The sequence below is a fragment of the Protobothrops mucrosquamatus genome, unplaced genomic scaffold (assembly GCF_001527695.2).
Source record: "Protobothrops mucrosquamatus isolate PMUCROS unplaced genomic scaffold, P.Mucros_1.0 scaffold24, whole genome shotgun sequence".
In the NCBI taxonomy this organism is placed as follows: domain Eukaryota; kingdom Metazoa; phylum Chordata; class Lepidosauria; order Squamata; family Viperidae; genus Protobothrops; species Protobothrops mucrosquamatus.
This window is the reverse complement of record NW_015386409.1, coordinates 1534611-1561877: the sequence shown is the minus strand read 5'-3', so window position 1 is coordinate 1561877 and position 27267 is coordinate 1534611. Positions and strand designations below refer to the sequence as shown.

The 27267-nt window shown below is 38.4% G+C and overlaps 2 protein-coding genes across 2 annotated transcripts in view; both read right to left on the bottom strand.

Moving 5' to 3' along the window:
- CC2D1B (coiled-coil and C2 domain containing 1B) overlaps nucleotides 1–11249 on the bottom strand; it is a 28523-nt gene extending 17274 nt beyond the window's left edge. Inside the window, exons 1-10 of the mRNA XM_015810900.1 lie at nucleotides 11119–11249; nucleotides 10490–10622; nucleotides 10211–10311; nucleotides 8489–8605; nucleotides 6577–6708; nucleotides 4272–4578; nucleotides 3976–4100; nucleotides 2585–2660; nucleotides 1194–1304; nucleotides 797–927 (exon numbers count right to left, since the gene is read on the bottom strand). Of these exons, the coding sequence (XP_015666386.1) occupies nucleotides 797–927; nucleotides 1194–1304; nucleotides 2585–2660; nucleotides 3976–4100; nucleotides 4272–4578; nucleotides 6577–6708; nucleotides 8489–8605; nucleotides 10211–10311; nucleotides 10490–10622; nucleotides 11119–11184 (1299 nt within the window). The 5' untranslated portion in view covers nucleotides 11185–11249. The remainder of the gene's footprint in view (nucleotides 1–796; nucleotides 928–1193; nucleotides 1305–2584; nucleotides 2661–3975; nucleotides 4101–4271; nucleotides 4579–6576; nucleotides 6709–8488; nucleotides 8606–10210; nucleotides 10312–10489; nucleotides 10623–11118) is intronic.
- Nucleotides 11250–16490: 5241 nt separating this feature from the next.
- ORC1 (origin recognition complex subunit 1) overlaps nucleotides 16491–27267 on the bottom strand; it is a 19637-nt gene continuing 8860 nt past the window's right edge. The window contains exons 7-16 of the mRNA XM_029283127.1: nucleotides 25462–25651; nucleotides 24679–24785; nucleotides 23775–23876; nucleotides 23465–23636; nucleotides 21421–21528; nucleotides 20687–20836; nucleotides 19922–20041; nucleotides 18775–18941; nucleotides 17492–17579; nucleotides 16491–16709 (exon numbers count right to left, since the gene is read on the bottom strand). Coding sequence (XP_029138960.1) covers nucleotides 16491–16709; nucleotides 17492–17579; nucleotides 18775–18941; nucleotides 19922–20041; nucleotides 20687–20836; nucleotides 21421–21528; nucleotides 23465–23636; nucleotides 23775–23876; nucleotides 24679–24785; nucleotides 25462–25651 — 1423 coding nt within the window. The remainder of the gene's footprint in view (nucleotides 16710–17491; nucleotides 17580–18774; nucleotides 18942–19921; nucleotides 20042–20686; nucleotides 20837–21420; nucleotides 21529–23464; nucleotides 23637–23774; nucleotides 23877–24678; nucleotides 24786–25461; nucleotides 25652–27267) is intronic.

Below are 27267 nucleotides of genomic sequence, written 5' to 3'. Positions count from 1 at the left end.
CACCGTGCCTCCCTTGCACCCCCTTGCTGTGCCTCTTTCGCATCCTCTATGAACCCTCCCTAACGCTCACTGTGCTTTTCCGGCAACCTTAGGCATCCCCACAAATTCTCCGTGAACCTTGCCATGCCTCCCTCACATTCTCATGCCCTCCCGTAACTGACAGCAGCCATTTAACTGCCTGCCACTCTGCTTATGAGCCACTTGGGACTTTCAATTTCCTGTGGGCTTCCCCACTGACTTGGTTGTGGGAAACTGGCAGGAAGTTGCTTTGTTTAACCACCATGGACTTCAGTTAACAAAAGCAACCTGGACTGCAGAAATTGCGATTTCTGAGCTATACGGCTACGCTTTACAACCATATTGTTTAGCGACAGAAATTCTGATCCCAAATTCTGCCATAGATTGAGACTACCTGTAGCTAGAGTTTAAGACAGGAGTCCCCAACTCCTGGTCCGTGGACCAGTACCGGGCTACGGCATGCCAGCAACCGGTCCACACAAACAAGGAAAGCCCCATCCGCAGGTTGCAAGCAGCACACAAAACCACGCCCCCTCCGGTCCACGGAAAATCCCCTCTCCACGTAAACCGGTCCCTGGTGCCCAAAAGGTTGGGAACCTCTGGTTTAAGACTGTATAATTCAAGGCTGATTTAAAGTTTAAAAAAATAAGAGCAGAAAACAACCTCTCAATTATATTTTGGTGAAATGATGCTAAATCAATGCCTCACAGGGAAGACATTAGAAATGGGGAGCTATTGCTAGCATCAACTCAACTCCACAGCTATTTTTGTTTTTAACCTTGGCTATTCTCTCGTGCATCCTACTTTTCCGGCCATCACCATTTGCTTTGGCTTGAGCTGCTGCTGATTTGTACTTTTCCAACCTCTGATTCAGAGCTTCTAGCACCGTTTTTGGCTGCTGTTGGGAACCTATGAAATGGGTGCAAAGAACATACCATTCAGAGCACAATCATGGAACGTGTACCTCTTTCTTTTGCTATAATCAAACCAGTATTACTTATTGATCCTCCCCCCCCAAAAAAGCTAAAAGAAGCTTTAATTTTTTGCAATAGGTTTGTTTTAAGGTTGCCCTTAAAGACAGCCATAACAACCATACCCATAATAATAAAGCAGCTGTGTTTGTAATTTTAATAATATAACTAATTACAGAGTCATATCTTTAAGACACATCTCACCTGAATCTTCGTAACCTTGAAAATCTGGTTTAGTTACAAGCTGAGAATTTTCCACAGGTACAGATGGAGTTTGTATCGAGGGAAACTGCACCTTTTCTGGACTTTCAAGTTCTGAAAAAGTGTTTTATAAAGACCAAGAAGATATCAGGCTACATTTCATAATAAGCCAGGAAATAGTGAAGTGATAAATTCAGTTTAATTGGAGCACAATTTAATAAGACCCCAACCAAACAATTCAGTATTAAGAATACTACATATTAAAACAGCCTAGTAAGAGGTATCTACCAAGTATCCAAAAGTTCCCTTTAACTAAAACTAATTTTAATAATTTGTTGATTGTCCAAGCAGCTACAACTCCATGAATGCAAAACAGAGGCAATGGCTTAGATTTGTTTACTAGGGAAAAAATAGAAAGGTATATTTATTTGAAACAAAACAGAAATAGGAGCAAGTAATGAGCATGCTTGAGGTACAAGATTACACAATTCAAGCACTGAAAAATTCAAGGCATCCATATTTAGGCTTAAGCATATCCATGAATAATAATAATAATAATAATAATAATAATAATAATAATAATAATAATAATAATAATAATAATAATAATAATAATAACAACAATAACAATAACAATAATAATACAAATTGTCAGCAAGAAAAACAGTGTATAGGTGGTCCTTGACTTATGACCATAATGGAGCCCAAAATTTCTGTTGTTAAGCCAAACAGTTGAGTGAGTTGAGCCCCATTTTATGACTTCTTTGCTACAGTGGTTAAGCAATTCACTGCAGTTGCTAAGTGAGTTATGTGGTTGTTATATGAATTTGGTTTTCCCCATTGACTTTGCTTGTTAGAAGCCAGCTGGGAAGGTTAAAAATGGTGATCACATGACCCCGGGACAGTGCAACTGTGATAAATATAGGCCAGTTGCCTAGAGCCCGAATTTTGATCACATGCCCATGAGGATGCTGCAATAGTTGTTAGTGTGAAAAATGGTCATAAGACTTTTTTCAGTGCCGTTGTAACTTTGAATGCTCACTAAATGAATGGTTGATTAAGCGACATTAATCAGGTTCCAAAATAAGAGGATTGGGAACCATGTAGTACTTTTTGCAAGTGTTTTAAGCACCTGTGTGCAATGTTTACAAAATAACTTAATAAAACAGATGAAAAAAAATCATATTTGCTTCCAGAGTCAATTTTAGGTACTGGAAAACAAACTTTAAGGTACTGGAAAATTTAAAACGTGAGAATTCAATGCCTCTATACTCTTGGGGTTTATATATCAGTGTATCAGAAGGTTTAGCTGCAAAGATGCCTACTGCCATTATTCATATTTTATCCAATGAATTTTAATTTCTGTGTCAGCTGAAAAAGAAATTATTTCTTACCTTCCAGGGCAGGAGGCATATCCCTGAGGTCTACAGGCTGCCCATTATCCAAGGCTTCTATAACCAGGCTAAATTTCTGAAATATAAAAGTAAGGTCTCAGAAAGTTAAAAAATCTAATGTATTTTTTTACCAAACAATTCACAAGGCAGTAATTTCACATAGGACCCCCAAATATTTTTAGAATCCTAAAAATCTACTTCTCAAGTTTCTAGTCTCCAGAGTGACAAAGATAATGCTTTAAAAAATCAAAACAGAAACAATATGGATTTTTAAAAACTCCATTGGCCTAAGTCTTATTTTTCTTCTCTCTGTGATACTGATCCTATAATTCATCCCCACCACAGGTATATATATCTTGTCTCCTACAGTATCATTGTACTTGCAAACAATTCCTAATTATATCAAGTCTAGATAAAGTGGGCAGCTGAAAGCTAAGTGATACACATACTTCTAATTTGGATAAATTATTCTGACTCCATAACCTATTACTGTATCTGAACACCAAAAATAGATTTTCTAGTTCATGGTTCTAACATTATGAGTTCTTATCCCATTGTGACTTTATTTTATTTATTTGATTTCTACAGCCACCCATCTCAACAGGTCATACACCATCCTACAGTGGTTACTATTATATAATGAAGAAACAATTTTAAAGCTGAGTTTACACACTGTACTAAGTTATAATATAGTTTGCCTGGTTTAATCTCATACAATTTTGATTAAAGCTATTTGAAGTAAACAGGACTTATTGAATTAATTGAAGATGAGCAAAGATTGAGCAAATGATAGCTTAGTGAATGTGTGAGCTCGGTTCTTGAATCACAATTATAGTTTTTGTTCAATTCCATAGTGGCTTTTGGAAAATGCTGCACATTTAGATATCATGGATTCAAATCCTCAAGCCAGCTCCATTTCACATACTGTACTTAAGGAAATCCTTGGGATTTCAACAGTCATGTAACATAAACTTGCTTAGAGAAAATATTTTACTGCAGCATTCTCCAAGTATGTGCTGTCCAGGGTTGTTGAATTACAATCCCAAACAGGTTGGATAGCCTATAAATCAAACAAACAAACAAATCACTCTCAAATGGGAGTGAGGGGTTCTGTAATCTAGATCAGTGTTTCTCAACCTTGGCAACTTAAAGAGGTGTGGACTTCAACTCCCAGAATTCCCCAGCCAACATAACTGACTAGGTAATTCTGGGAGTTGAAGTCCACACCTCTTCAAGTTGCTAAGGTTGAGAAACACCAGTCTAGATTATTTTAATATCTAGGGGACATCTGATTGTGGAAGTTAGGGAAGAATGTTCTAAAGATTAAAAAGCCCAACGCAAATTCTGGTTTGATAAAGCTACCTTGAATAATGTGAATAATGAAGCCTCACCTTCCCAGTCCTCATATATTCTTTTGCCTTCTCAAGATCACCTTTCTGTTTGGCTTTCAATGCCGCTAATTTGTACTCCTTCTCTCTTGTCACAAGCAGTGCCCGTGTGTCAAGATGTTTGGAATCTGAACAACATAATAAAGTCAGCCAATAAAATATCTCCTATAGAAGAATAACAATTTTTGGCCCTCGCCCCCACACCTGGAATAGAAAAGCAGGAACGTGCTTTATTTTTAAACATCCTGTATACAGAATGGATTCCTGATTAAAAAAAAACATCGACTAAAACTACTTACTGTTTTCCAAAGTAGCTTTTGTTCCCAGGGCATTTGTGTTTACATCCTGACCTTGGATAGCAGTTCTATTTACAGACAGCTGCTGATCACTAGGATCCGTTAATTTATGGGCTGCTGCAAGGTCTTCTGTTCTTTCTTCCTCAGGTAGTGTTAGTTCATCTTGATCACTTGAGCTTTTAGGCAGGTCACTGTGAGGCCTGGCCTGTGGCTCAGACGAAGAGCTCTTCCCAGATGCTACAGGTGGCGGCATTTCTTCTTCATTCACTTTTTTGCCGTTCTTCAACGCAGTCAGCATGGATTCCAGTGTCTAGCAACAATTGCAAGATAATGCCAAATGATAAGTGTAACATCTCTTTACAGATATCCTAATCAAGCTAATTCATGACAGACATACTGGCAACACATACTGCAGAGCAAATAAAAGGATCACATATTTTAAAGCACCTCAAAATAACTGTAAAAATGTATAGTTACAAATTAAGGAAATTAACCAAACGTTACCATTCAGGACTTCATTACGTGGAATCTAAACTGATGCAGATACTCTGTTATATCTGCTTTAAATTCTGATTTAGCCCTGAGGCAAGTATTGATTTGAATTGCTTCTGCTGCCACTCTCTGGAGCCATAAAACTTAAAAATAAATTTCTACACAAATTTGATTAAAAGTCTGCCCAGTGCCAGCATGTGCAGGACCTCAGCTCAAACTTTTTACATGATCAACTAGAAATTACATGCACTATAGGAATTCCAACTGGTAGATAAGGGTGAAATCAAGTACTGAAATCAGTTACTAGCACCACCAATTTTTACAGCAACAACCAAACAAATGAAAATTGTACATAGCAAGGCATTAACTGAAAGGCCTAGGAGTTACATCTCCAACCTGAATAGACACTTCAGATTGCTCTGTGAGATTCTCCATTTTCAACACTGTCTTGGGTCCTGGTACTGTATCAGAGTACGGACAACTAGGAAAACATTCCCATTTTACCTACAACCCATTTGTTGACGCATGATTAGGTGGGCATACATGCAGGCAGTACTGGTCTCTCCATAGTACAGCCATATAACACTTTGCTGCTTTGTGAATTTCTCCCAGTTGGCTTCTGGGTGCAATTCAAGGTATTGTTGCCTTTAAAACCGTACAAGGCATGGAGCCAGGTTACTTGCCTGACTGCCTCTCCTCAATAGTTTCTGTCCATTCCAACAGATTAGGCAGAATAGAATGCTCTGGGTCCCATCAACGCAACATCAATGCAACACTGGGTGGGTGCTAGGAATCATCCTTCTCTGTCATGGCACCTGTCTTGTGGACCAACTCTCCGTGTGATACAGGCAATCCCAATCCTATTGACCTTCCAAAAGGCTGCAAAGACTTGGCCATTTCCCTAAGCACCAAGGGTAGGCCACCTTGGCTCTTTTATGACTCGTGAACTTCAACTCCCAGAATTCCTGAGCCGGAGTTGAAGGCCACGAGTCATAAAAGAGCCAATGTTGCCTACCCCTGGTGCCTAGGCATCAGGGCTAGGGTGCCAATGGAGCTCTGATCCATGTTGGTGGATCTGCTATGTTGCTAGTGAGAATTTTTTGGTCTTTTTTACGTAATAGGTTGTGATTTTGTTTGCCCCCAGAGTGTCTTTTATAGATAGATAGCAATATAAATATGTTAAGTAAATACATAATTACATAAATCATATCTTTGGGCTTTAAAGTACTAATAATCAGAGGAAAGACATTTCCACTCTCTTCTCAGTTACATGTGTATCGTTTCTCTTAATATATCCCCATGAACATAATTGGGATTACCTAAATTATCACAAAATATAAATTGTAACATCAATTAAAGCAGAATGTTCTTTTTATCATGTAGTTTGTGACACTTGAATAAAAATACCTATAAATTATTTGAATGAAATACAAACTTTTAACATTTACCCACAACTAATTTTAGATTCTCTCTATTTTTCCCTATAGCCACTCTAATTCTTTTAAACGTGGCCTATATTGTGCCTTTTACAATTATTTTTAAAGGTTAACTAAGTAGCCACAGAATTATTTATTAAACTTCACTTTACTAAAGGAAAGTATACTTGAATAAATCACGGCCTAAGACAGTTCATTTTTATTTTATGCAACAAACATTAATTTATCCCCCCAAAATTTAATCTGTACAAAATTATTACAAAATATGGTTAGCATCTACATGCTGCTCTCTTCTCAGCACATTCTGTGGCACTCCTGGCTTCTTTGAACAATTCCTCCACAGGAAAAAATGTAGCACTTCCATCAATAATCCAACATACCTTGAGACCTCGCTCGTACCGTCGCACTTTGGCCTTCTCACTGGCCTCTTTTGCATTCAGTATTGCTGTCTTATAAATAGCTATCCTGTCTTCAACCGTTTTCTGCAATCCACTGGAAACAACGGGAGTCATCTTAAAGAAGAAAATATAAGAGAAAATAAAGTAGACCAAAAAAAATAAGATCAAACAGGCCACTCAAGAATCTGTGCAAAACTGCTACTTCAAACATGGACAGCTTGGACATCAGACTTAAAACCGAAGATCTTGAACAGAAGAGCATTTGTGTCTCAGCACCTCTGGGCCTTTTGCCCAGAGAAGCAGTAGAGAGGTGGGTGGAGTACCATCGGAAATTATGCAGACACAGGGTAAATGCAGGCAGAACTTGAGAAATTGGAAGTCTCAGCCATTTCAGGTAAAGGCTGACAGATAGTTATTTAGAGCAGAGATGTCCAACCTTTCCGGGCTCATGGCCCGGAGGGAAGGAGAGCAGCTTCCAAATTGGTGTGCGCGCATGCAAACGGGACATGTACTGGCACAGCACTAGCGGCTCCATTCACGCATGTGGCACGCGCTGATGCTGTGCACATGTGCAAACGGCCATGCACCCTCCCGCGGCAGCTAGCGGACCCATTCGCGCATGTGCAAAAGGGCCATGCAACCTGCCCGGCGCTAGTGGCCCTGTTCATGCACCGGCCAGCCATTTCCGTGGCCTGCTTGCCAAGGGCCCACGGCCCGGGACTGGGCCGCGGCCCATAGGTTGGAGACCTCTGATTTAGAGTATAAAAGAACTATTCTCTCATGTAGAAATGAGGGTGCAAAACAGTTCTTAACATTATGTCTACTTGTAAAATTCTTTTCTTCTACTGAGAGAAAGAACATCCAACAGGCAAGCATTATTATTCAGTCATCCAAGAAGAACTGGTAGCAATTACAAACATTCTGCCAAGAAACTGACAGCCTAAGTAAATATCACCATCACTGCTTACTCTCAAAATTGATAGCAAATATAACTTGCAGGCTAAAAACCACTACTACCGTGTTTCCCCAAATGTTAGACCCAGCCTGATAGTAAGCCCTAGCTTGATTTTGGGGGGTGGGCCTAACGTAAGCCCTACTCCAAAACTAAGCCCTAGTTTTGGGGTGAGGCGCACCCCTAAAAATCAAGCTAGGGCAGGGGTATGGGGGGTGAAGCTGCCCCACACGCCCTGCACCCACTTACCTTACCAGCAGGATCACCACAGTCAGGCCTCCCACACCCCGACACCTGTTGTGCTGCTACTTAGCTTCTTCTGTGGCCGCTTGCCACCACTTGCAGCCAGACGCCATTTGGTGCATTGCGCCGTTGCCACTGCTCGCGGCAGGACGTTGCATGGCACTTCGGGCCACTTCTGCTGCTCGCGCAGAGCTTCAGGCCACTTCTGTTGCTTGCAGCAGGAGGCCATGCTGCGGAAACGGCCCAAAGAGCCATGCAGCGTCCTGCCGCAAGCAGCGGAAACAGTGCAAAGCACCATGTGGCCTGCCATGAGTAGCGGCAACAGCGCAATGCACCACATGGCATCCGGCCACAAGTGGTGGCAAGCAGCCGCAGAAGAAGTCAAGCATCAGTGCGACAGGTGTCGGGGTGTGGGAGGGCTGGCTGTGGTGGTCTTAAAGTAAGACATTCTCTGAAATTAAGACCTAGTCCCTTCCAGCTCTATTCTATTCTAACGCAGAAATCTTTAAAAAAGGAACAGAAAACCTCATGCACTTCAGCAGTTTTGGGCTGTAACTCAATTAGCCAAAGCCAATATGCCCAATGATTGAGAACAATGAACACTATGTCTAAGGATTGGGAATGTATTTATGATATGAATACACTGAACAATTTGGGGTAATACCAGATGATTATATTGTCCCTTTCAACCAGAGTTACCTGTGTCTGCATATCAGTGTGCTGCTCTGTGGTTATAGGAGATATTTCCATTGTTTCTGTGTCTTTCTCTCTGGTTTCTTCTCCATGTTCTTCTCCCAGGACTTCCTGTAACTCTGCCTAGAATAAGGACCATGGCAGTTATCGCTATGAAATAACTATTTCTGTTCCATGTTAAAATGAACTACAGAAAATTTAATGTAGCTTTTCCCAAACCTAGTGCTCCATAATTCCTAGCAGCAAGGGGCAGTGTCAATACGTGGAAATAAAAACTGTCTTAAGTGTCACTGATGAATTTCTGAAATAAAAAATACTTCATTTCAGAAATTATAAAAACCAATATTGATAGAAGTATCATATACAGGTGATCCTCAACTTACAACCCTTAAATGCCCATTTGAAGATACAATGATCACTGAAAACATTGACTTAAAACCTGTCCTCACACTTACAACCGCTGCGGCATCCCCCTAGTCACGTGATCAAAAATTTAGTTGCTTGGCAACTGGTATGCATTTAGAATGGTTGCAGCAGTCATTTGTGACCTTCTGGCAAGCAAAGTCAATGGGGGAAGCCGGAATCAGGCATGACTTGCTTAACCGCCTTGCTTAGCAACAGAAAATCTGATCCCAATTGTGGTTATAAGTCGAGGATTATCTATAATATGCAAGTTGTTAATTCCACTAGTTAAAAATTATTTTAGTTAAAACCTTGTATTTGACATGGGAGAAATGGGAGAAGCATTCTGGAATTTTTTTTTTCCTAAGTTCAGGTAAAATGTATTATTTAAAGGCATCTAATACATTTTTTCGATAAATTATGAACCGGTACAACACATTTCTTTATGAATGCTATTCACAACCAATTAAAACAAAGTGCCACCATTCAGCACACAAATAAAACTGCTCCTGAATTAATTGTATATAGTGTTAAATAGAAGCCTTGCTACAACACTGAATTGCAGATGTGCCACCTCTTAAAGTTGCAGCTGGGAATAGTTTTTTCAAAATCTAGTCTAGGCTTTCAGTCACCGTAAAATTATGTCAAAAGTTTTCTTCACAGAATCCTATCTTGACAAATGTTTTAATGTGTTGTATACATAATTAAGATTATGGAAAAAAGCTCTAAAGAGCAGAAAGCACGACACTACTTGCAAATTTTCAACACTTCTGCATCCTTACTATCTTCTGCAGAGACATGAAAGGGTAGCAAATTTTATTTCATAACATAAGATGGGGTTGCTTGTTATGAAACCAACCAGAAATATGTCTTCTTTAAAAAAATAATCAAGAAATCACGTCTAAATTTACTATTTCTAAAGCACACAGGATAATATATTTCTATTGTACATATCCATGTGTATCACTTCTGTCTTCTGATTCTCAAAAATTACCATTTCAGAAGACTAATTTGATGTGATACTGTAAAATTGTTTTAATACTATAGCTTAAAACAAACCAGAATTTCTTGCATTTCCCTCTTAACACTCCTCAAATGCAACATTTGAGGCAATAGAATACATATTAACATCAAGCATCCTGGTACATTCTCAATGAATTGGGCTTCAATTCCCATAATTTTCCAACCAACATGACTGCTTTCTCTTCTGGCTGTGAATTATAGGATTCAAATTTTAATTTTGCCTGAGAAAAATGGTATGAAATGATAGTTCCTTTTTAGAACTAGAGGAGAAAAAGCAGTCTTTCAGGAGACTCCCATATATACCAAAAGTTCGGTATCTTCCTCCAGACCTTCATCCTCATCCTCATCCATGTCCTTCATGCACTCAGCAGCCAATTTTTCTATATGATCCATGGGCAAAGGGGCTGCAGAAAACCAAGAAACCAAGAAATCTTAAGGAAAGGAACTTAAAGTTTATAGTTATACAATGTAATTCCCATAAGAGAAAGGAAGAAGGGAAAGATGCACAAGACAGCAGTTAAAATACAGTTCCCAAGAAAATGTTCTTAAGCTTGTCATGTTTTGTCAGCAAAATGTCCTTACATTTTCCTTTTGGTTTGGTTTTTCCAGTAGGAAGATTTTCTCCAGTAATAGCTGCTAGCTCAGCTTCTAGATCCCCATCGTCTTCTAGATCTAGTATCATCTCTTCAGGTTTGAACTCTATAAAAAGGCCCAGCTGTTGACAGGAAAATAAGAACAGGAGAGGTATTCATGTTACACAAAGAATACATTTAAATCAGTAATTGTCAAGTTTTCAGTATTTTTTCCATATTTTAAAGAACAGACTCCCCCCGAAATTAGCAAGTATACCTATTTTCCCAATATTCATGCCTTTAAAAAATTCTGATAGGAATCTAAGATCCTTATAAGAAAATAACTCAGATCACTCCACAATTCCTAACAAGAGAAAATGCTATTGCAAATCACTTCCTAGGCTTTGGTCAGGTTTGATTTGGATCTAATAAAACCTGAAATTGCAAAAGGCAGGATGCATGGACCTCAGTCAGTGTGTCCCTCCTACCTAAACTTCTAATAAATCTAAATCTATTGAAGAAAGTTCTATTTCTCAAAATGTGAGGACTTCTAAGTTACAGTTAAAAAAACCACACTCTGTGTAAAGGGAATCATCCTTAACTGATACATAGCAAAAAGGACTAAGAGATGAAATATACCTGTTTTGCAGCAGCTCCTCCCTGACCCTTGGCCTGGGGGCTTTTCCTGGGTCTTTTACCAGGCATGCTGGTTCACCAACAGCCAACAAAGCCAGGTTGCAGAATCCAGAAAGTTAAAAATTACCTGCAGATGAGCAAGATATATTTGCAAAAACACCATACTGTACAGACATTCTCAATTAAAAAAAAAAACCATGAGCATCCTGACTGAAAAAAGACACCAAGATACTAGATTGCTGCCATTCCCACTTATAGATCTTAATTCTAAAACATACACATTGTTAACTCTATTTTCCTAATCCTAGTACAAGCAGAAATGTGCATCACTGCTTCTGGAAGATACTTATGGCTTAGATTTTCTTCTTCTAATAAAGATAGAAAGCCAGATTTAAGATCACGATCACAAAACAAACCCTAAAACAAAAGAAAACTCCCACACTCCAAACTGTTTAGAAATCTAATGAGTAATATGGACTGGGATATTTTCAGCCCTTGAGGATTGGGAAGTGGGCAGTCAGAAGTAACACTACACTTCAACAGCAGAACCTATTTCTTTAGGTGTTAAAAACTCAGGTCAATGTCAGAATGCCTTATTTAAAAAACCTAGAATCCCAATGGCCAGATGGCCAGTATACAGCAGGGTCTTGGTTTTCTGTATGCAGCAGGAAGCAAACATTCAGTTACCTCCACAGAGGCATCACCAGGTTACTTTTCAGAAATGTTGGTCTTCAACTTGCATAATTCTATATGTCAGTTTAGAGCAGTGGTTCTCAACCTTTTTAATGCCGCGACCCCCAACCGGTCGTAAGTCGAGGACTAAACCGGTCGTAAGTCGAGGACTACCCAACCGGTCGTAAGTTGAGGACTTTCCCTGCCCGGGAGCGCCACGCATGCGTGGTTCCGCCCCCTGCGCCGGCCGAGGCGTAGCTAGCAAGCGGCAGAGACGGAGCAGGCCGACCACCAGCTGGCCCAGCCCAAGGGAGGTAAGGCACCCGCTGGAAAAGGGAAAAAAAAATGGCGGACAGCCTTGCTTGGCGACCCCCGTGAAATGGTCGATCGACCCCAAATGGGGTCGCGACCCATAGGTTGAGAACCGCTGGTTTAGAGATTATGGCCACTGAAACCCAAGACGGACAGGTCATAGCAGAGAGTTCTGACAAAATGTGATCCACTGGAGAAGGAAATGGCAACCCACTCCAGTTTCTTTGCCATGAAAACCCCATGGACAGTACTAAAAGGCAAAAACATTGTCCATGGGGTCGCGATGGGTGGGACACGACTTCGCAATTAACAACAACAACAAACCCCCAAGACCATCCAGAATGCAGGAGGCTCACTGCCGTCTACATGGAAGACAAAAGTTGAGTTCAAGCAGCTGGGCATGCCCTGCCCACTCTCACCTGAATCACGAGCCTACCAGATGACTTGCACCTAGGAAACAACCACCAGTGTCTTCTCAAGAGGCAGAGCCTCCCTATCAGCTGACCTCCAAACACAGGCCGATTTCAGGAGGACGCTTTCAGGTACACGCAACCGAGTGCACGCATGTGTGGATCCACACGCAGTACAGAGGTTCCACCCGAGAAAGAGATTGAGCAGCCCAGCTTGGGCTTAATCCTTTCAGAGAGAACCCAAGAGCGGAGAGCTGCTGCTTTCAATTCACAACAAACCTTCCCACGGAGGAGGAGCAGGAAGAGGAGGGGGAGATGGCAACTGCTTTCTCTCGGGCTCCAGGGAGATGAGGAGGCGTCCTAGCTCCCTTCCACCAAGCCAAGCGGCCCCGGAGGCACGACTCCACCTCCTGCCGCAGCCGACGGGCTGCCCAGCGGAACGGGCAAAGGCCCCGGCCAGATGCGCGCTTCCCCTCCTACTTCGGACTCAGCTTGGGGCTGCACCAAGGGGCCCCGCAACGCGCAGGCGCGGAGGTTTATTCATTTAGAGAGCGAGATGGAGGCGCCGAAGTGGGCGGGGCCCGAGCGCGCGAGGCCAAACAGGGTACTGTAATAATTGACTCCGAGGCCAAAGGAAGACGAAAAAAAAAGGGGCGGGGGGGAGCAGGGGCGTGGCCGAAGTCCTGTGCCTTTCGGTGAGGTAAACGTGCAGCCGTAGCGCTCACCCTTCCCAACGTCCAGATGTTTTGGACTTCAACTCCCATCGTCCTCCAGCCGAAATAGGGGTTATGGGAGTTGATCGAAAAGATCTAGAGCAGTGTTTCTCAACCTTGACAATTTTAAGGCATGTGGACTTCAACTCCCAGAATTCCACAGCCAGCAATGCTGGCTGTGGAATTCTGGGAGTTGAAGTCCACATGCCTTAAAATTGTCAAGGTTGAGAAACACTGACCTAGAGCACGCTAGGTTGAGGAAGACTTATAAGTGCTTTTTATGCTTCTATAATTATTTAGCAACTGTGTTTGATTTATTTTTTTAATGATATTTCGGCCGCGGAGCCGGAATTTGGTCCGAACAGCCACTTCTGAGACTTCTCAGACCACTTCTAAAAAATATCTACTCAAAATTAGGCTCTATAGGCCAGGAATTGATAAGGCCATAAGATTATTATGGTTGCTGTTTCAGGCTGTCTTAAATACAAGCAGCCCTAGATCGGTCTTGTAATGGAAACTGGCTTTGCTGACTTGAGTTTATCGTTGCAGTGAGAATTCAGCCCAATTGATGCTTTTGATCCTCTTTCATATTTTCTTCAGGATACACTCTGGATTTGTTGCATTCTTCATTGGGTTGTGCTAAGTCAGGGATAGGCAACCTTGGCTTTTATGACTCGTGGACTTCAACTCCCAGAATTCCTGAGCCAGCGTGGCTCAGCATGGCAACCTCTCCCTTTCCCCTCAACATGGCTGGCTCAGGAATTCTGGGAGTTGAAGTCCACGAGTCATAAAAGAGCCAAGATTGCCTACCCCTGTGCTAAGTCATAATGTAACTTAAGTATATATACAGTATCGGGCCATCCACAATGGCTGCAGGGCAAGTTTTATGAAGCATTAAATTTTTTTAATAATTTTGTTTAGATGATGGTTTCCGCGTAATGCAATGGCTCACTACAAATGCAGATAACTGCTGGAAGCTATAATTCAACAATATAAGGAGGGTCGTAAATTCTTCTTTATTTCATATTATATTATTCAATATGTATGTGAAACCATGGATGAATGGATGGATGAATCACCAATTTGCCCACAATCCATATCTTTCTCCTTTTTCCCCTCCCTGTTAAATATAGGTAAGAGTGACAAATTCATGTTCCTAATGTGGTTTCTGTAATTTTAGGTTAGCATGATTAGTTGTGTTAATTGAATAGATGCTGTGAAGTTTATGACTTAGCATTATGTGTAAACCAAGAAATTAAGGTTTTTCAACAATTCATACTTAATAACCAATGTAACTCATTAATCCAGTCAATAGATGACCTGAACCAGTGACTGAGACAATAATGTACGGGATGATGACTAATAATCAGAACTGCTATTAAAATGATCCTATTTGAATGAAGTGAAACCTAGGTTGAAATAGACTATACTTTTCTCTAAAGATCATAACATAATGGTTTGATCCAAGAACAGGCTGTTTCATTTTTTTAAATGGATGGAAAGTAATTTCATCATCTCTTGGATTACTTCAGTGCTTTATAAACAGATTGCCTAGGACAGGGGTGTCAAACTGGCAATGTCACCTGACACGACTTTTGTGCCACTGCCGGCAATGGGATGGGTGCGGTTTCACTATGATGCATCCGGCCCGCGGGCCAGCAGTTTAACACCCCTGGCCTAGGAGCTTAAACTGCTTCCACATTAGGCCAGCATGTTTGTTCCCTGAAATTAATAGGTATAATATTATGTTTTGTTATTTGCATTAGCTATCAGTTTGTTTTCATAATCAAAATCCTGATATTACCTTTAAACATTCTAAATAGGTTACTCAAAGATGTATTATTTCCTGTAAAGTGTTTTGAAGAGGAAGCACTTTGTTGTATGTTTTCTCCAAGAGTTATTGGGTGTTTCCATGCTAGGTAACTTTTATTTTCCTAGTTTATTTTAAAATGCAGTTAAAAAATTTCATCACCCCATCAGCCTTTTTAAATAATTACAAAAAATATTAGTTTTAATTTAGTTTTTTTTCTATAGAAATGTGCATGAAATGAAAAGCATGATTTTTTTTTCAAAATTCAGAAACAATTACGTGCTGGAAGTTCTACCAAACAATTTTGGATCAGCCACAACTTGACAGAAATAAAACCTGAATATTTGGGTTTTGGATTTGGGCCAAAGAAATTCATGGAATTACAGGTTGCACTACCATCTGTTGATCATACTACATAGAAAAAACATTTCAAGTTTAATTCAAATATAAAGCAAGTCATGACTGGATGAACAATACTTCTGGAAATGATATGTTTCTTTTCTCTACTTTCTAGCTTTGATTTATTAAAGTTTTCCATATTCCCCATATTTCAGTTGATAAACTCTTTTTTTAGTTCTGTTCAATTGTGTCCAATTCTTGAAGTCTGCCTGGACAAGTCCCAGAGTTTTCTTGGCAAGGTTTTTCAGAAGTAGTTTGCCTTGCCTCTTTCCTAGGGCTGAGTGAAAGTGACTGGCCCAAGTTCACCCAATTGGCTTTGTGCCTAAGGCAGGACTAGAATTTGTGGTCTCCTGGCTTCTAGCTTGAAGCCTTAACCACTACATCAAACTGGCTCTAAACTTTAAACTACTATGAGCATTTTCCTTCCAGCTAAAATTATAAATAGGTTTGCAATAATCAAAACTGGTTAAGCATAGTTAGTAAGCTTTTGAAAAGCAATTGAAAGAAGTACTTTACAAAGTATGATCATCATGAACAAAACACCATTTTTCAAAATATTAAAACAACTGTGATTGATTATTTGCACTGCTGCTTAAAGACTATCACCAACTGTCTGTGCAGTACTTTTGCTGGGACCTCTAGAATAGTAGCTTAGAAGATAACTAAGGACTGAAAATACAGCTCCTTTAAAGCTTTAGGAAAGGCATTTTTTTTCATGCTAATATGCTTTGCAATGAATCTCTTCCCAGTGTTTTGTACAAGCCTAATATTTTGGATATAATGTTTTGGAAGCTACCTAAAAATGGTATAGGGTGAATTTGTATGAACCTCTATTGGGATAAAACAAACTTTTCAATTAAACTTCAACAATTGGAGATAGATTTATAAAGTAGAGTTATATAGTATAGTATAATGTAGAATTATAATGAGAGCACAGAACAACCGGATTATTTTTTAAAGAATAGTTATTATTATAAACACTATAAAAATAGCTAAAATAAGTTTAAAAACAAAATTTCAAGTCATCAGCATCAGCATCATTATTTAAAACAAATCTTATTAAAATTTAGTATTTTTGGCATCCTGATCTTGCTTGAGTGCATACATGACATCATTCTGGCTAACATTGAGTCGAACTCGCATGCTTAGGTACTTAGCATGAGATTCTATCAGCAAAAGTTTACAAGCACCAAGTCGGGAGGAAATTGCCATTACATCGGATACAGTAGGAACTGGCAGGCCTTCAATTCTACATAGAGCAACGTGATGATGAAATATCTAGAAGTGGAAAAAACAAAACTGAAGGTTAAAAACAAGCAAGTTAAAAGAGTAATTTCTAATCACTTTCCTCCTCTTTCTATGGGAAAATAACCAATAAGATACACCAGTGGTTCTCAATCTGTGGTTCGCGGAGTCTTGGGGCTGTGATGTCATCACAGGGAGTCCACGGAGACTTGAAGAAATGTTATGATTTAAATCTTAAGTTAAGTCTTGGGGGTCTGTGGTGAAGAAAAGGTTGAGAACAACTGAGATACACATTTTTCAGAATTATATATACAGTGGTACCTTGGTACTCAACTGCTTTGTAATTCATTGAATTTGATACTCAACACATTTTGATACAAAAATTTTGTCCTGGTTGTTTGTTTGGTACTTGTCAGTGTCGGCTGCCTTGTGACTCACTACATTATTCCTTATGGAAAAAATTCATTTGTTACCCATCGTGCCTCCTGGAACCAATTAACAATGAGTATCAGGGTATCACTGTATTCTAAAAATTATATTAACAGATTGTCAAATAGATTGTCTAGATTGAATTTATGCAATTTGGAAGAATGTATAGTATGGTCTGACACAAATAATTACATTCAAAATATAAAAATACAAGCTTGAGGAGGAGAACTGCCAAAGACTTGAAGCACTAATCTAATTAGTGCATATTTGTGAATTGGAATAAAGAGCTACATTGTATAAAATGTATTAAATAATAATTTCCAATGAAAAGATACAACCCCAGAATATAATTAAAGTCTTCTTGAAAAATTAGCATTTATTTTTACCTGCTGAATTGTAGCTTCTTCTAGTCCTAACCTATGAAATTCTGCAATTGTGGCTTTCAAGAATATTTGCTCCTGCAGTGAACAATTCCTAAAAGAGAATGGAACCCCAACAAGATTAATCAGCATAATAAAAAAGTACTTGTAAGTATGTTGGTACACTATATATATAGTTTCTACTTGGTGGGTTGCAAGAAACAACATGTTGACGTACCAGGCAGACATGTATTCTATACACAGTGTTATCTCAAATTGTGGGTGCATATAGAAGTAAAAAATCATAGGCTGGTAAAGACTGTAAGTTATGCTCCAGAGTATGGTGATAATTGGAAGAAATAAGGATGAGTTTGGGGGGAAAATTTCAACTGTGCAGATGAGATCCCGGGGGGAAAGTTCTATTATGTAACATGAATAGATGGGTGGGACCAAGCTGAAAGAGTCCAAAAAAAGGAACACAGATATTTAGAGTACTGAGAATGAGTGAGACTGGTGACTGTTGATGGGTATCTCCCTAGAATAAAGGTCTATTTCAAATACAGATAGTCTTTGAGTTACAATGGCAGTTAGGAACAGAATTTTTATCCCTAGATGATGTGGTTTTAAAGTGTGATATTACATAGCTGTATTGCTTAGCAACAACAATTCCAGCATCCTGGTTGCTATTATTGAGTGAGGACTTCATGGGTCAATAAGCGAGGACTTCATGTAACCATGATTTCCAACTTCCTGGCAGTTTTCCCATTGACTTTGCTTGTGGGAAGCTGGCAAAGAATGTTAGAAATTGTCATCATGTGACTGCAGCTTGCTGTCATAATGGTGAACTAGGCACTGAATACTCAGATCACAACCTTGTGACTGTGGGAATGCAGCAACATCTGGAATTCCAAGGACTGGTCCTTGCCACCATTTGTCCAAGCACCATTATAACTTTTAGTGGTTGCTGAACAAATGGTTGTAACTCATGGACTGCACAGACCAGATTTTCCTCCTTTTTTTTCCTTTTAACGACCCCATAAACCCTTGCATGGGGTGGAGTCGGGGCAACTGAGCAGAGCTTGAGTGTTTACTGGCCAGATGCCCTTCCTGACGCCTACCTGGAGTTCTCAGCAGACAATTAATTACTCATTGCTCTCAGAGAGAGAAATATCTGCCGCTACCTAGGATCAAACTCATAGCCTCCTGATTATAAGGCAATAGCTCCACCTCTAGGCCATCACACCACTCAGACCAGATTTTCCTTTATGGCACTGAAACAGAGAAGATTCACAGGTAAACTATTATATTACCTAATTGCATTTATATATGGAGACGAGAACATTTCATCCACAGCTTGCATAACATGAGCCATGTTGACTAATCCAGAAACGCCTCTTTTGCAATCAAGCTCACAGATTTCAGTGGACCTCCTGCAGATATCAAGGCATCGTCTTGCATCACCAGACAAAGCTGCAACCTAAAAATGTATTGATTAAAAATGAAAGTTGATCATTTTCTCTGTATTGCAATATCCAGAAAAAATGATAGCTATCTAACACTATTTAATGTGGGATATTGGTTTCACCCAGAAATTCCCCTTTCTCCATGCTAATTTGGTTTCCCCCATTTGTTGTGAATCTATAATGCTGAAATCTGGAAATGGCACGGACAGTAGTGGATACATTGCCGTCTGACCAGGCAACATCACTACTGAGTTTGCTACAGTGCCTCCTAGTAAGCTTCCAGGTGCAACTTAAACTATTGTTGTCTCCCTTAAGGTCCTACATGACAAAGGGCCAGCTTAGTTTGGGGATTGCCTATGCCTGGTGGTTTTTGCCTGTCCCCACTAGATCTGGAAGAGTGAGCATACTCCAAGTCTCCTCGGTGAAATAGTGTAATCTGGTGGGGCAGAGGAAACCTTTTCTGTCATGGCCTTTCCCTTATGGAACAGTTTCTCTCCAGAGGTACAGATGCCCCTGACTCTGTTCACCTTCAAGAAAGCAGTGAAGATACAGCTTTTCCCCCAGGCAATGGGGCCAAGGTTGGTGCATGCAAGTTTTATTGGGGGCTCAAGGTTGTTTTTAAGTGTTTTTTGTGTGTTGATTATATTGTGCTTTTCATTTTTGTTCATTGCCCAAAGTTCTGTCTGGTAGATGGGCAGCCATATACGTCTGCTAAGAAAATAAATAAAATGGATACATTTTGTGGATTTGATTACTATTATCTTCACTTTTTTCACAATCCCATTGGAACAACAAGAGCATGTTATAAAACTGAGACACAACAATGAAGAACGTCCGAAGCACGTCTTTAAAATTTCACTAATTTATGATACAGACCTAGATCCATCAGTTTGGTATATAGTTTGTACTTCAGTTAGAGTTCAGTCATTAACTACTAAGAGCAGTGTTAATTTAAAAAAAAAAATCCACACAGCTGCCACTATGGTCAATCTACCTTTCTAGAAATGAACTGAACTGCATCCTCTTCAAATGCTTTTAACTGATTGATCCTGGAAGAAACAATTTGTTGTAACTGCTTGTAGGTGTACGGCTGGAAAGACATTCGGGTAAGGCCCTGCAAAAAAGAAAACATCAAACTTCTTGTAAGCTCTTGAAATGGTTATTCAATAAATCTTACAAGCTGTATGAAATATAGAGATAAAATGCAGGATGTGCAGTTGTGTTTAACCTTAATTATATAATGGATTTTCTATTCAAAATGCTTTTTAATTATTTTATGTGGCAACTGAAAATGTATGCATCGAATACAATTTTAGGTGTAAACTACTGAAATGTTTTATTCAGAACTTGTGATATTATTGCAAGTGGTTTCTCCAGAACTCTATGCATTCCAGCCGATTATCATGGGCTGAACACTCCCACATCAGAATCGTTTTTTTTTCTAGAATCACAAAGACTCCTATGTTTGATATCTAGTTCTATAAATGACCAGCTTCAGAATAGAAAAATGCAATAATCAAATGCATAACACCATTATTTAAACTCTTAGTAAATAGGATCTTAACAAACTGTTCTTTATTCAGACCATATCTAAAGTGGCATCTCAAACAATTAACTTGAGACTTTATCTGGAATTTTTCTCATACCAGTAACAACTGATCACAAAGCACAGTAATGGCTCATTCCCTTTTTTCCCCGTTAATTTCTGTAAACATCATGAGTGCAACATAACCATAGTAATAGAGTTGAACAGACATACCAGCCTGCTGGCTACTCTTTTCATCATTATTCTTTCTGGCAAATCCATAGTGTTAGCAATGGCCAAGACAATTAATTTGGCATTTTTCTCGGTGGGCCAGTCAAAGAGATTGTACATCACATTTTGTTTTCGAGTCCATAGGAGATCAAGCTAGATTGAGGAAGAAATTGATGCAAAATTACAGCTGAAGAAAATATATGCTGCAAAAATGTACAAGAGCTGGTTCTATTTTTTTTTTAGTTTTGCAGAAAAATATTATTTTGGGTTAACATTCAAATACAATAACCATTTTTAGTTTAGTTTTATTTTTAGTTTAACCTATGGATAATACTGCATATATAAGTATCTAAAGAAAAATACTGTATATTTCCTTCTCTATATCAGTACATTTCTGCTTGAAGAACAGGTGCTTGTTACGTAGTTGGAACTGAAATCTGGAGTTACTCCACAGAAATGTATCAGTTTAGGAATGAACACAGAAAGTAGATTTTCCCTTTTGCATTCTTTTTTAAAGATTTTAAACTCGGCAGAGATTATTTTTATTTTTAATTAATATTTGTAGGTCCCTCTTGTTCAACTGAAGGGCATGAAAGTGTTTTGAAATAATTTACATTGTTTTTATTGACAAGGATGATCACTTCAGACCATTTCAATCTTAAAACAGCCCCATGGCTCTGAAATACTTACAAAACAAACTAAAAAGCAATCTTCTAATATAAGAACTCCCACATTACCTCATCCACAACAAGTACTACAGTTTTCCTTTTTGATCCACGTGTGCAAAACATCTTTTTCAGAAGTTCAGCCGCGTGACTGGCAGTGGTCTTCTGGCCTGTCAGTAGCTAAATCAGGTTAAATGGAGACTGGTGTTACGATCTTGTGCAGCAGTAATGAATTCTGCTATAGCAATAGTATCATTCTATGTATGTTTATCTAGAAATTAAATCCTACTATATTCAGTGTGGCATGTTGTCAGCTTTAGAAGGACAGATGGAAGAACTTGCCTAAAAAACTATCAAGTTTGCAAAATTACATTACGTCCAGTTTGTCATAATTGAACCTAATGTCCAGATAAATTTTCTGCCAGACCTAACATTCATTTTTTATGTTGAGCTCCATCAGATTGTAAACCCATAAACCCACTTGGAGCTGTAAATATTTATACTAACAAAACAGACATAATTATTAAACAAGATAGGAAGAGTGAAAGGAGAAGTGTCAGACAGTAGGACATAATGAGCTTTTTAAAAGCCAAGGCAATTGAGATCAGACAGGCCCATCTTTATGAAACTCCATTTTTAAGAATGTTTTTCATATGCCCCATTATTTTTCTCTTGTGGGAGATGAGGAGACCTATGTACCACCTTGCATTGAGAAATACCTGACATCAAGGAGGTAAGAATTTTTTCCTCGTAATACCTACTTCATCCAGCTTGACCATAGCAGCCAGATCTTCACTTTTGCTTTAAATATTAAACTGTATTGTAAACATTTTAAAGTATTATGACAATGGAGCTTGATGCATAGTCAGGATTTTAGATTGCTTAGAACATTTGGTCATTTGTTTGCTTTCAGGAAAGTTTAGCCTTAGTTATGAAAAATATTCTTATTAAATTTATTTGCAGACTATTTTGCCACGGGACTATTCTAGGCAGCCAAATTTATAGTTAAAACTTTTCTGGTTGTTTCTTTTCATGTATTATTTCATTTATAAAAGCCTGTTATTTCATCTTTCTGTCATATGTAGATATGTTTCAGTAAAAAAAAAATACTTTGGATGCTAATTATTTTACTATGGGTTGTGTGTTTAGGAGTAAAAGGTACATTTCGGGGAGAGATAATTTGATGCACCTATTGTAGTTACGTTAAGTTGTATTTAGATAAATGTCTACAGCATACCCCAGCTGTGCTAAGCAAATCTGTTACATTATTCTTTAATAGCCATATCTTAGAATGTTGATGTGGTATACTTCTTCCACTTTATTAATGTGATTTAAGTATTTACGTATTGTCTGAAGTTGTGCAAGTTGTAATATGCATCATAAGACTCCTTTTAAAATCTTGTCTGAGAATCCAGTCATTAATAAACTTCAAATATTTCCCTGGATGGCAACATAAATGTTGAAGCACACCTGTCAGCTCATACACTTATTCAATCTTGCCAAAAGCATTGTCTTTAATCCATTAACTTCAGAAAGCAAGGCCAAGAGCTGTTAATCTGCCTGGGTGTTTGGAGAGACATTTGCATTAATTCTGGATACAGCAGGATTTTTGAACCTGGAATCATTCCATGATCACTTCATATTTAATTAGCTGTAAATAAGTACTAAAGTGTTTGCAATCTTCCAAATTTTAAAAGACAGCCATTTTCCACAAGCCATAAGTTGTATCAGTAGGTGTGTGCACCTGGAATGGAGAGCCAGTTGGTTAAGATGTTGAACTAGGAGCAGGAAGACTGAGGTTTTAATCCTCCATAGGCATGTATGTCATCTGGATGTATTTGGGCCATTCATTTTTTCCTCACCCAAGACTAAGAACCTCTATCTACCAACTTCCACAGAAACAATGTGCTAGATTACACTTCATAACCTTCAATTATTCATCTTGAAGACATAGGTTGAAAAAACTGTCGCATAGCAAGAAAAAGACTGCACACACAACTTATGGCTTGTATACACACACACACACACTTCTAGAGACAGGCAAGCTCACCCTCTGAATGTAAGAAACGACTGAAAAGGCTTCTTGCCCACTTCCATTTTTCTCAAGCATATTCACCTTTAAAATTAGCACATAGGCTTGGTGTGGATCAGTCAGTTTCATTCCATTAATCTCTATAAACTGGAAAGCTGGTATCTCTTCATTTTCTGCTGCCTGCTGAAGATAATGAATGGCTTCATGGACTGTTGCTGTTTTGCCTGTTCCAGGAACTCCAGAAATGTACATACACCTGAAACACAAGAGAACCGATACTAATCACTAAGATTTCTGTTTTTCTAATCAAAAGCTGCCTTATTTAGAACAATTGTTCCCTTAACCTCTTTAATGAAACTGAAAATTGATGAAAAGCATGCCAAGAAACACTCACCCTCCTGTCCCATCAAGAAGCTTGCTTTCTATGAAGTTACAGATATCCTGGAATTCCTTTTCACGGCAGGGCAAGGTCTCTGGGACAGCAGACACGTGCAGTCTGTCAATTAAAGCAAAAGAGGAGGAAAAGGGACATCAATACGAAAGACTCCAGTTACATGATTTCTAAGTAAGGTGCTAGGCACAGAATAGAATTTGTTAAGAATTGTTATGCAAATGTTCTAAGAATTTCAAATAATGCTGGGTTGAAAAAGGGTTTGGGTTTTTTTCCAAAAAAGTGACTTTATAACTTAAAAGCTAATCCATAGCAAAAAAAATATTCTACATGCAAACATAAAACAAGAAGAATCAGATATTCGCAACAGATGGGGTGTTTATTTAAAGATACCAATATATTATCTATTGCTATAATAAAAAATATTATTTGCATCACCCTCAAAGGCTAACTTCTAGCTTGTCCTCCTTTAACTACAGGTAGTCCTTGACGTAACGGTTCATTTAGTGACTGTTCGAAGTTACAACAGCCCTGAAAAAAGTGACTTACAACTAGTTTTCACGCTTACAATCACTTCAGCATCCCGATGGTCACGTGATCAAAATTACGGTAACTGACTCATAATGGTTGCCGTGTCCCAAGGTCACGTGATCACCTTTTGCGATCTTTGGACAAGCAAAGTCAATGGGAATCCAGATTCACTTAACAACTGTTACTAATTTAATCCCTGCAATGATTCACTTAACAACTCTGACAAGAAAGGTTGTAAAAAGGAGCCAAACTCACTCGACAAATGTCTCACTCAACAACAGAAATTTTAGGCTCAATTGCGGTCATACGTCAAGGACTACCTGTACATTATTATTTATTTCTTCCCTTGGGAAATACAAGGAACATTTCACTTTACCTCATCCTTGCCTGTTCTAACACACTGGCTGGCTTCTCCATAGTCTGATTTCGATCGCGAATTCTTGGGGTGGCATTACGTGGAGTTTTTGGAGTACTTGGTTTAGACTGCAAGAAAAATCATTATTTTCTCATTGAGAAATTGTTTGCATTTTGTGCTGCTTGAAACTGCTGAAAATAATAATTAAAAAATTAAGCCAAACATTTTTAATACTTAGTACGTTATTTATTTGGCATAGAATTTAAATGAATATTCAACGCAAAAGTGGACCGAAAGAAGGAAAGGTGGAAATAGTTTTACATTATTTCCTATTTGGAATTTTGTAGTTTACCTTGTAGCCAGTTTGGTGTTGTGATTAAAGACACTGGACTAGGAGCAGGGAGAACTGTATTTTTGTTCTTTCTTGGGAATAAAAGCCAGTTGAGTGACTTAGAACCAATCAACACTAGACCAATACCAGGAAATTTAAAAAAAAAATCCTAAAGAAGGAATGGTAAACCACTTCCAAAAATATTGCCAAGAAAACTGTATTGATTTGTTCATGTTGCCAGGAGTTGAAATTCATTTAAATGACCCACACATACAAAGACACAGCCTATTTTCATCAGGTAAAATGAAGATGGTATTTGACTCCAAATATAACCACTATTCTTCTCAAAAATCTCCATTTATAAATTCCAAACTGAATTTTATAAATTGTAAACCAAGAGTTTATTTTATGTTTATTGTGATTTTTGAGAGTAATTACAATTTTTTGTTTTTAAAAATTCCTATAGCTCTTACCGTATTCCTTGAATCCTTGGTAGGTGTTCCCATGGATTGGTTCTTTGAGAACTTGGGAGTGAGTTTTGTTTGCCTTTTAGGTATATGAAGTATCTTGTTGTCTTCTTCATCACTGCTATCTGAATCAGAAGTTTCCAAGGGACTAGGACACTTCTTACCCTTGCTTTTCTCTTCAGCTCTATTTAAAATACTAAAGAAATAAATTAGATACATCATATTTTGAATTTTGGAAAATAGGCAGAAAAAGTGACTCCTGGAACAACACTGGCTGAAGACAATGAGAGATTATGAGCAGACAGATAATGAGCCCATGCTTAGACACAGACATAGTGAATCCTGCTTTATCTGAGATTCTTTTGAGCCTATGATGTCTAAGGAATGTGAGGGGACATCTGGGTTGAGCTCAGCCACCTTTAAATTAGATCCCTATCCTTTGGGCTTTTAGTGGATTAAATAATGCCACAGGTTTTGAAAGAGATGATGGTGTGGTCCCTCTTCAAAAAGGCATGCAAGGTCCAGCTATCCAGAGAACTATCATCTAATCCCCAAACTGCTACTCTGTGAAGGAATTTCTAACAGATTCTGGGAAAGCAGAGAGGGAAACAAGACTGTTACAAAAAAGAAACACCTTCAATTATTTCACCTTAATCACACTAGATATATATTGAGCTGGACAATTGTCTTGAAAAAAATTGGGAAACAAAACAACTTGGAATTCTGTAACTATCTTTTTTTGCTAATAAGGTATTGGAAGAGAACCTTGAAAGCCTGCCAAGCACCTAACATTTGGTTTGTAAGGGAGGTTAGACAACAAACAACAGAATCTGCAACCTGATGTCTTCATGTCTCCATCACGTATTTGGTCTATACCTCCAATAAACCCTGATCAACAGTTATGCTGCCAAATGGATGGAAATTTTAATTCAAAACTTTGGATATAACCAAATTTTCTACTCCTAAGTAGTAGAGTGAAGGTGAGATTACATGCAGGAATCTTCTATCGTTTAAACTATAACGTTTAAATCTAAAATTTAAAAAGGTAGGTAAGGATAAAAAAATGTCCTATGAATGAATTACTGTGAGGGTTATAGTTCCAGGTTTGGCCCGCTTATTTTCATTTATACAAAGATCAATTTTGGACAATGTTTTCTTTTTAAAAAGTCTATCAAACAATATATTTGTAAACACCTCAATTAAAATTGAAAAAGGAACAAGGCAAGGCTGTCCATTATCCCCGTTATTATTTATTTTGACTTTGGAGATTTTATTAATCAAGATTCGGGAGTCTTCATTTATAAAAGGAATAACTTTGGGCAACAACGTTTATAAACTTAGAGCATTTGCTGATGATTTGGTTTTCACTTTGACGGATCCAACCAACTCGGCAAGAACTTTGATACAGACATTGATACATTATGGAAATGTGTCTGGATTTAAAGTAAATAATAACAAGACTAAAATATTAGTTAAGAATATGTTCATGAAAGATATAGAAATCTTAAGTAATGTAACTGGTTTTGAAATAGTTAAAAAAGTGAAATACTTGGGTGTTGATATTACTGCTTCTAATGCTAAATTGTATATGAACAATTATGATAAGTTATGGAAAAAAGTTCAAAAGGATTTGATGGAATGGAAGAAATTACAATTATCATTATTGGGAAGAATTGCAGCAATAAAAATGAATGTTCTCCCCAAGTTTCTTTTTTTGTTTCAGATGATACCTATTTTAAAAAAGGATTCAAATTTGGAAGAATGGCAAAGAGGCATCAATAGGTTCATATGGCAGGGGAAAAAACCTAGGGT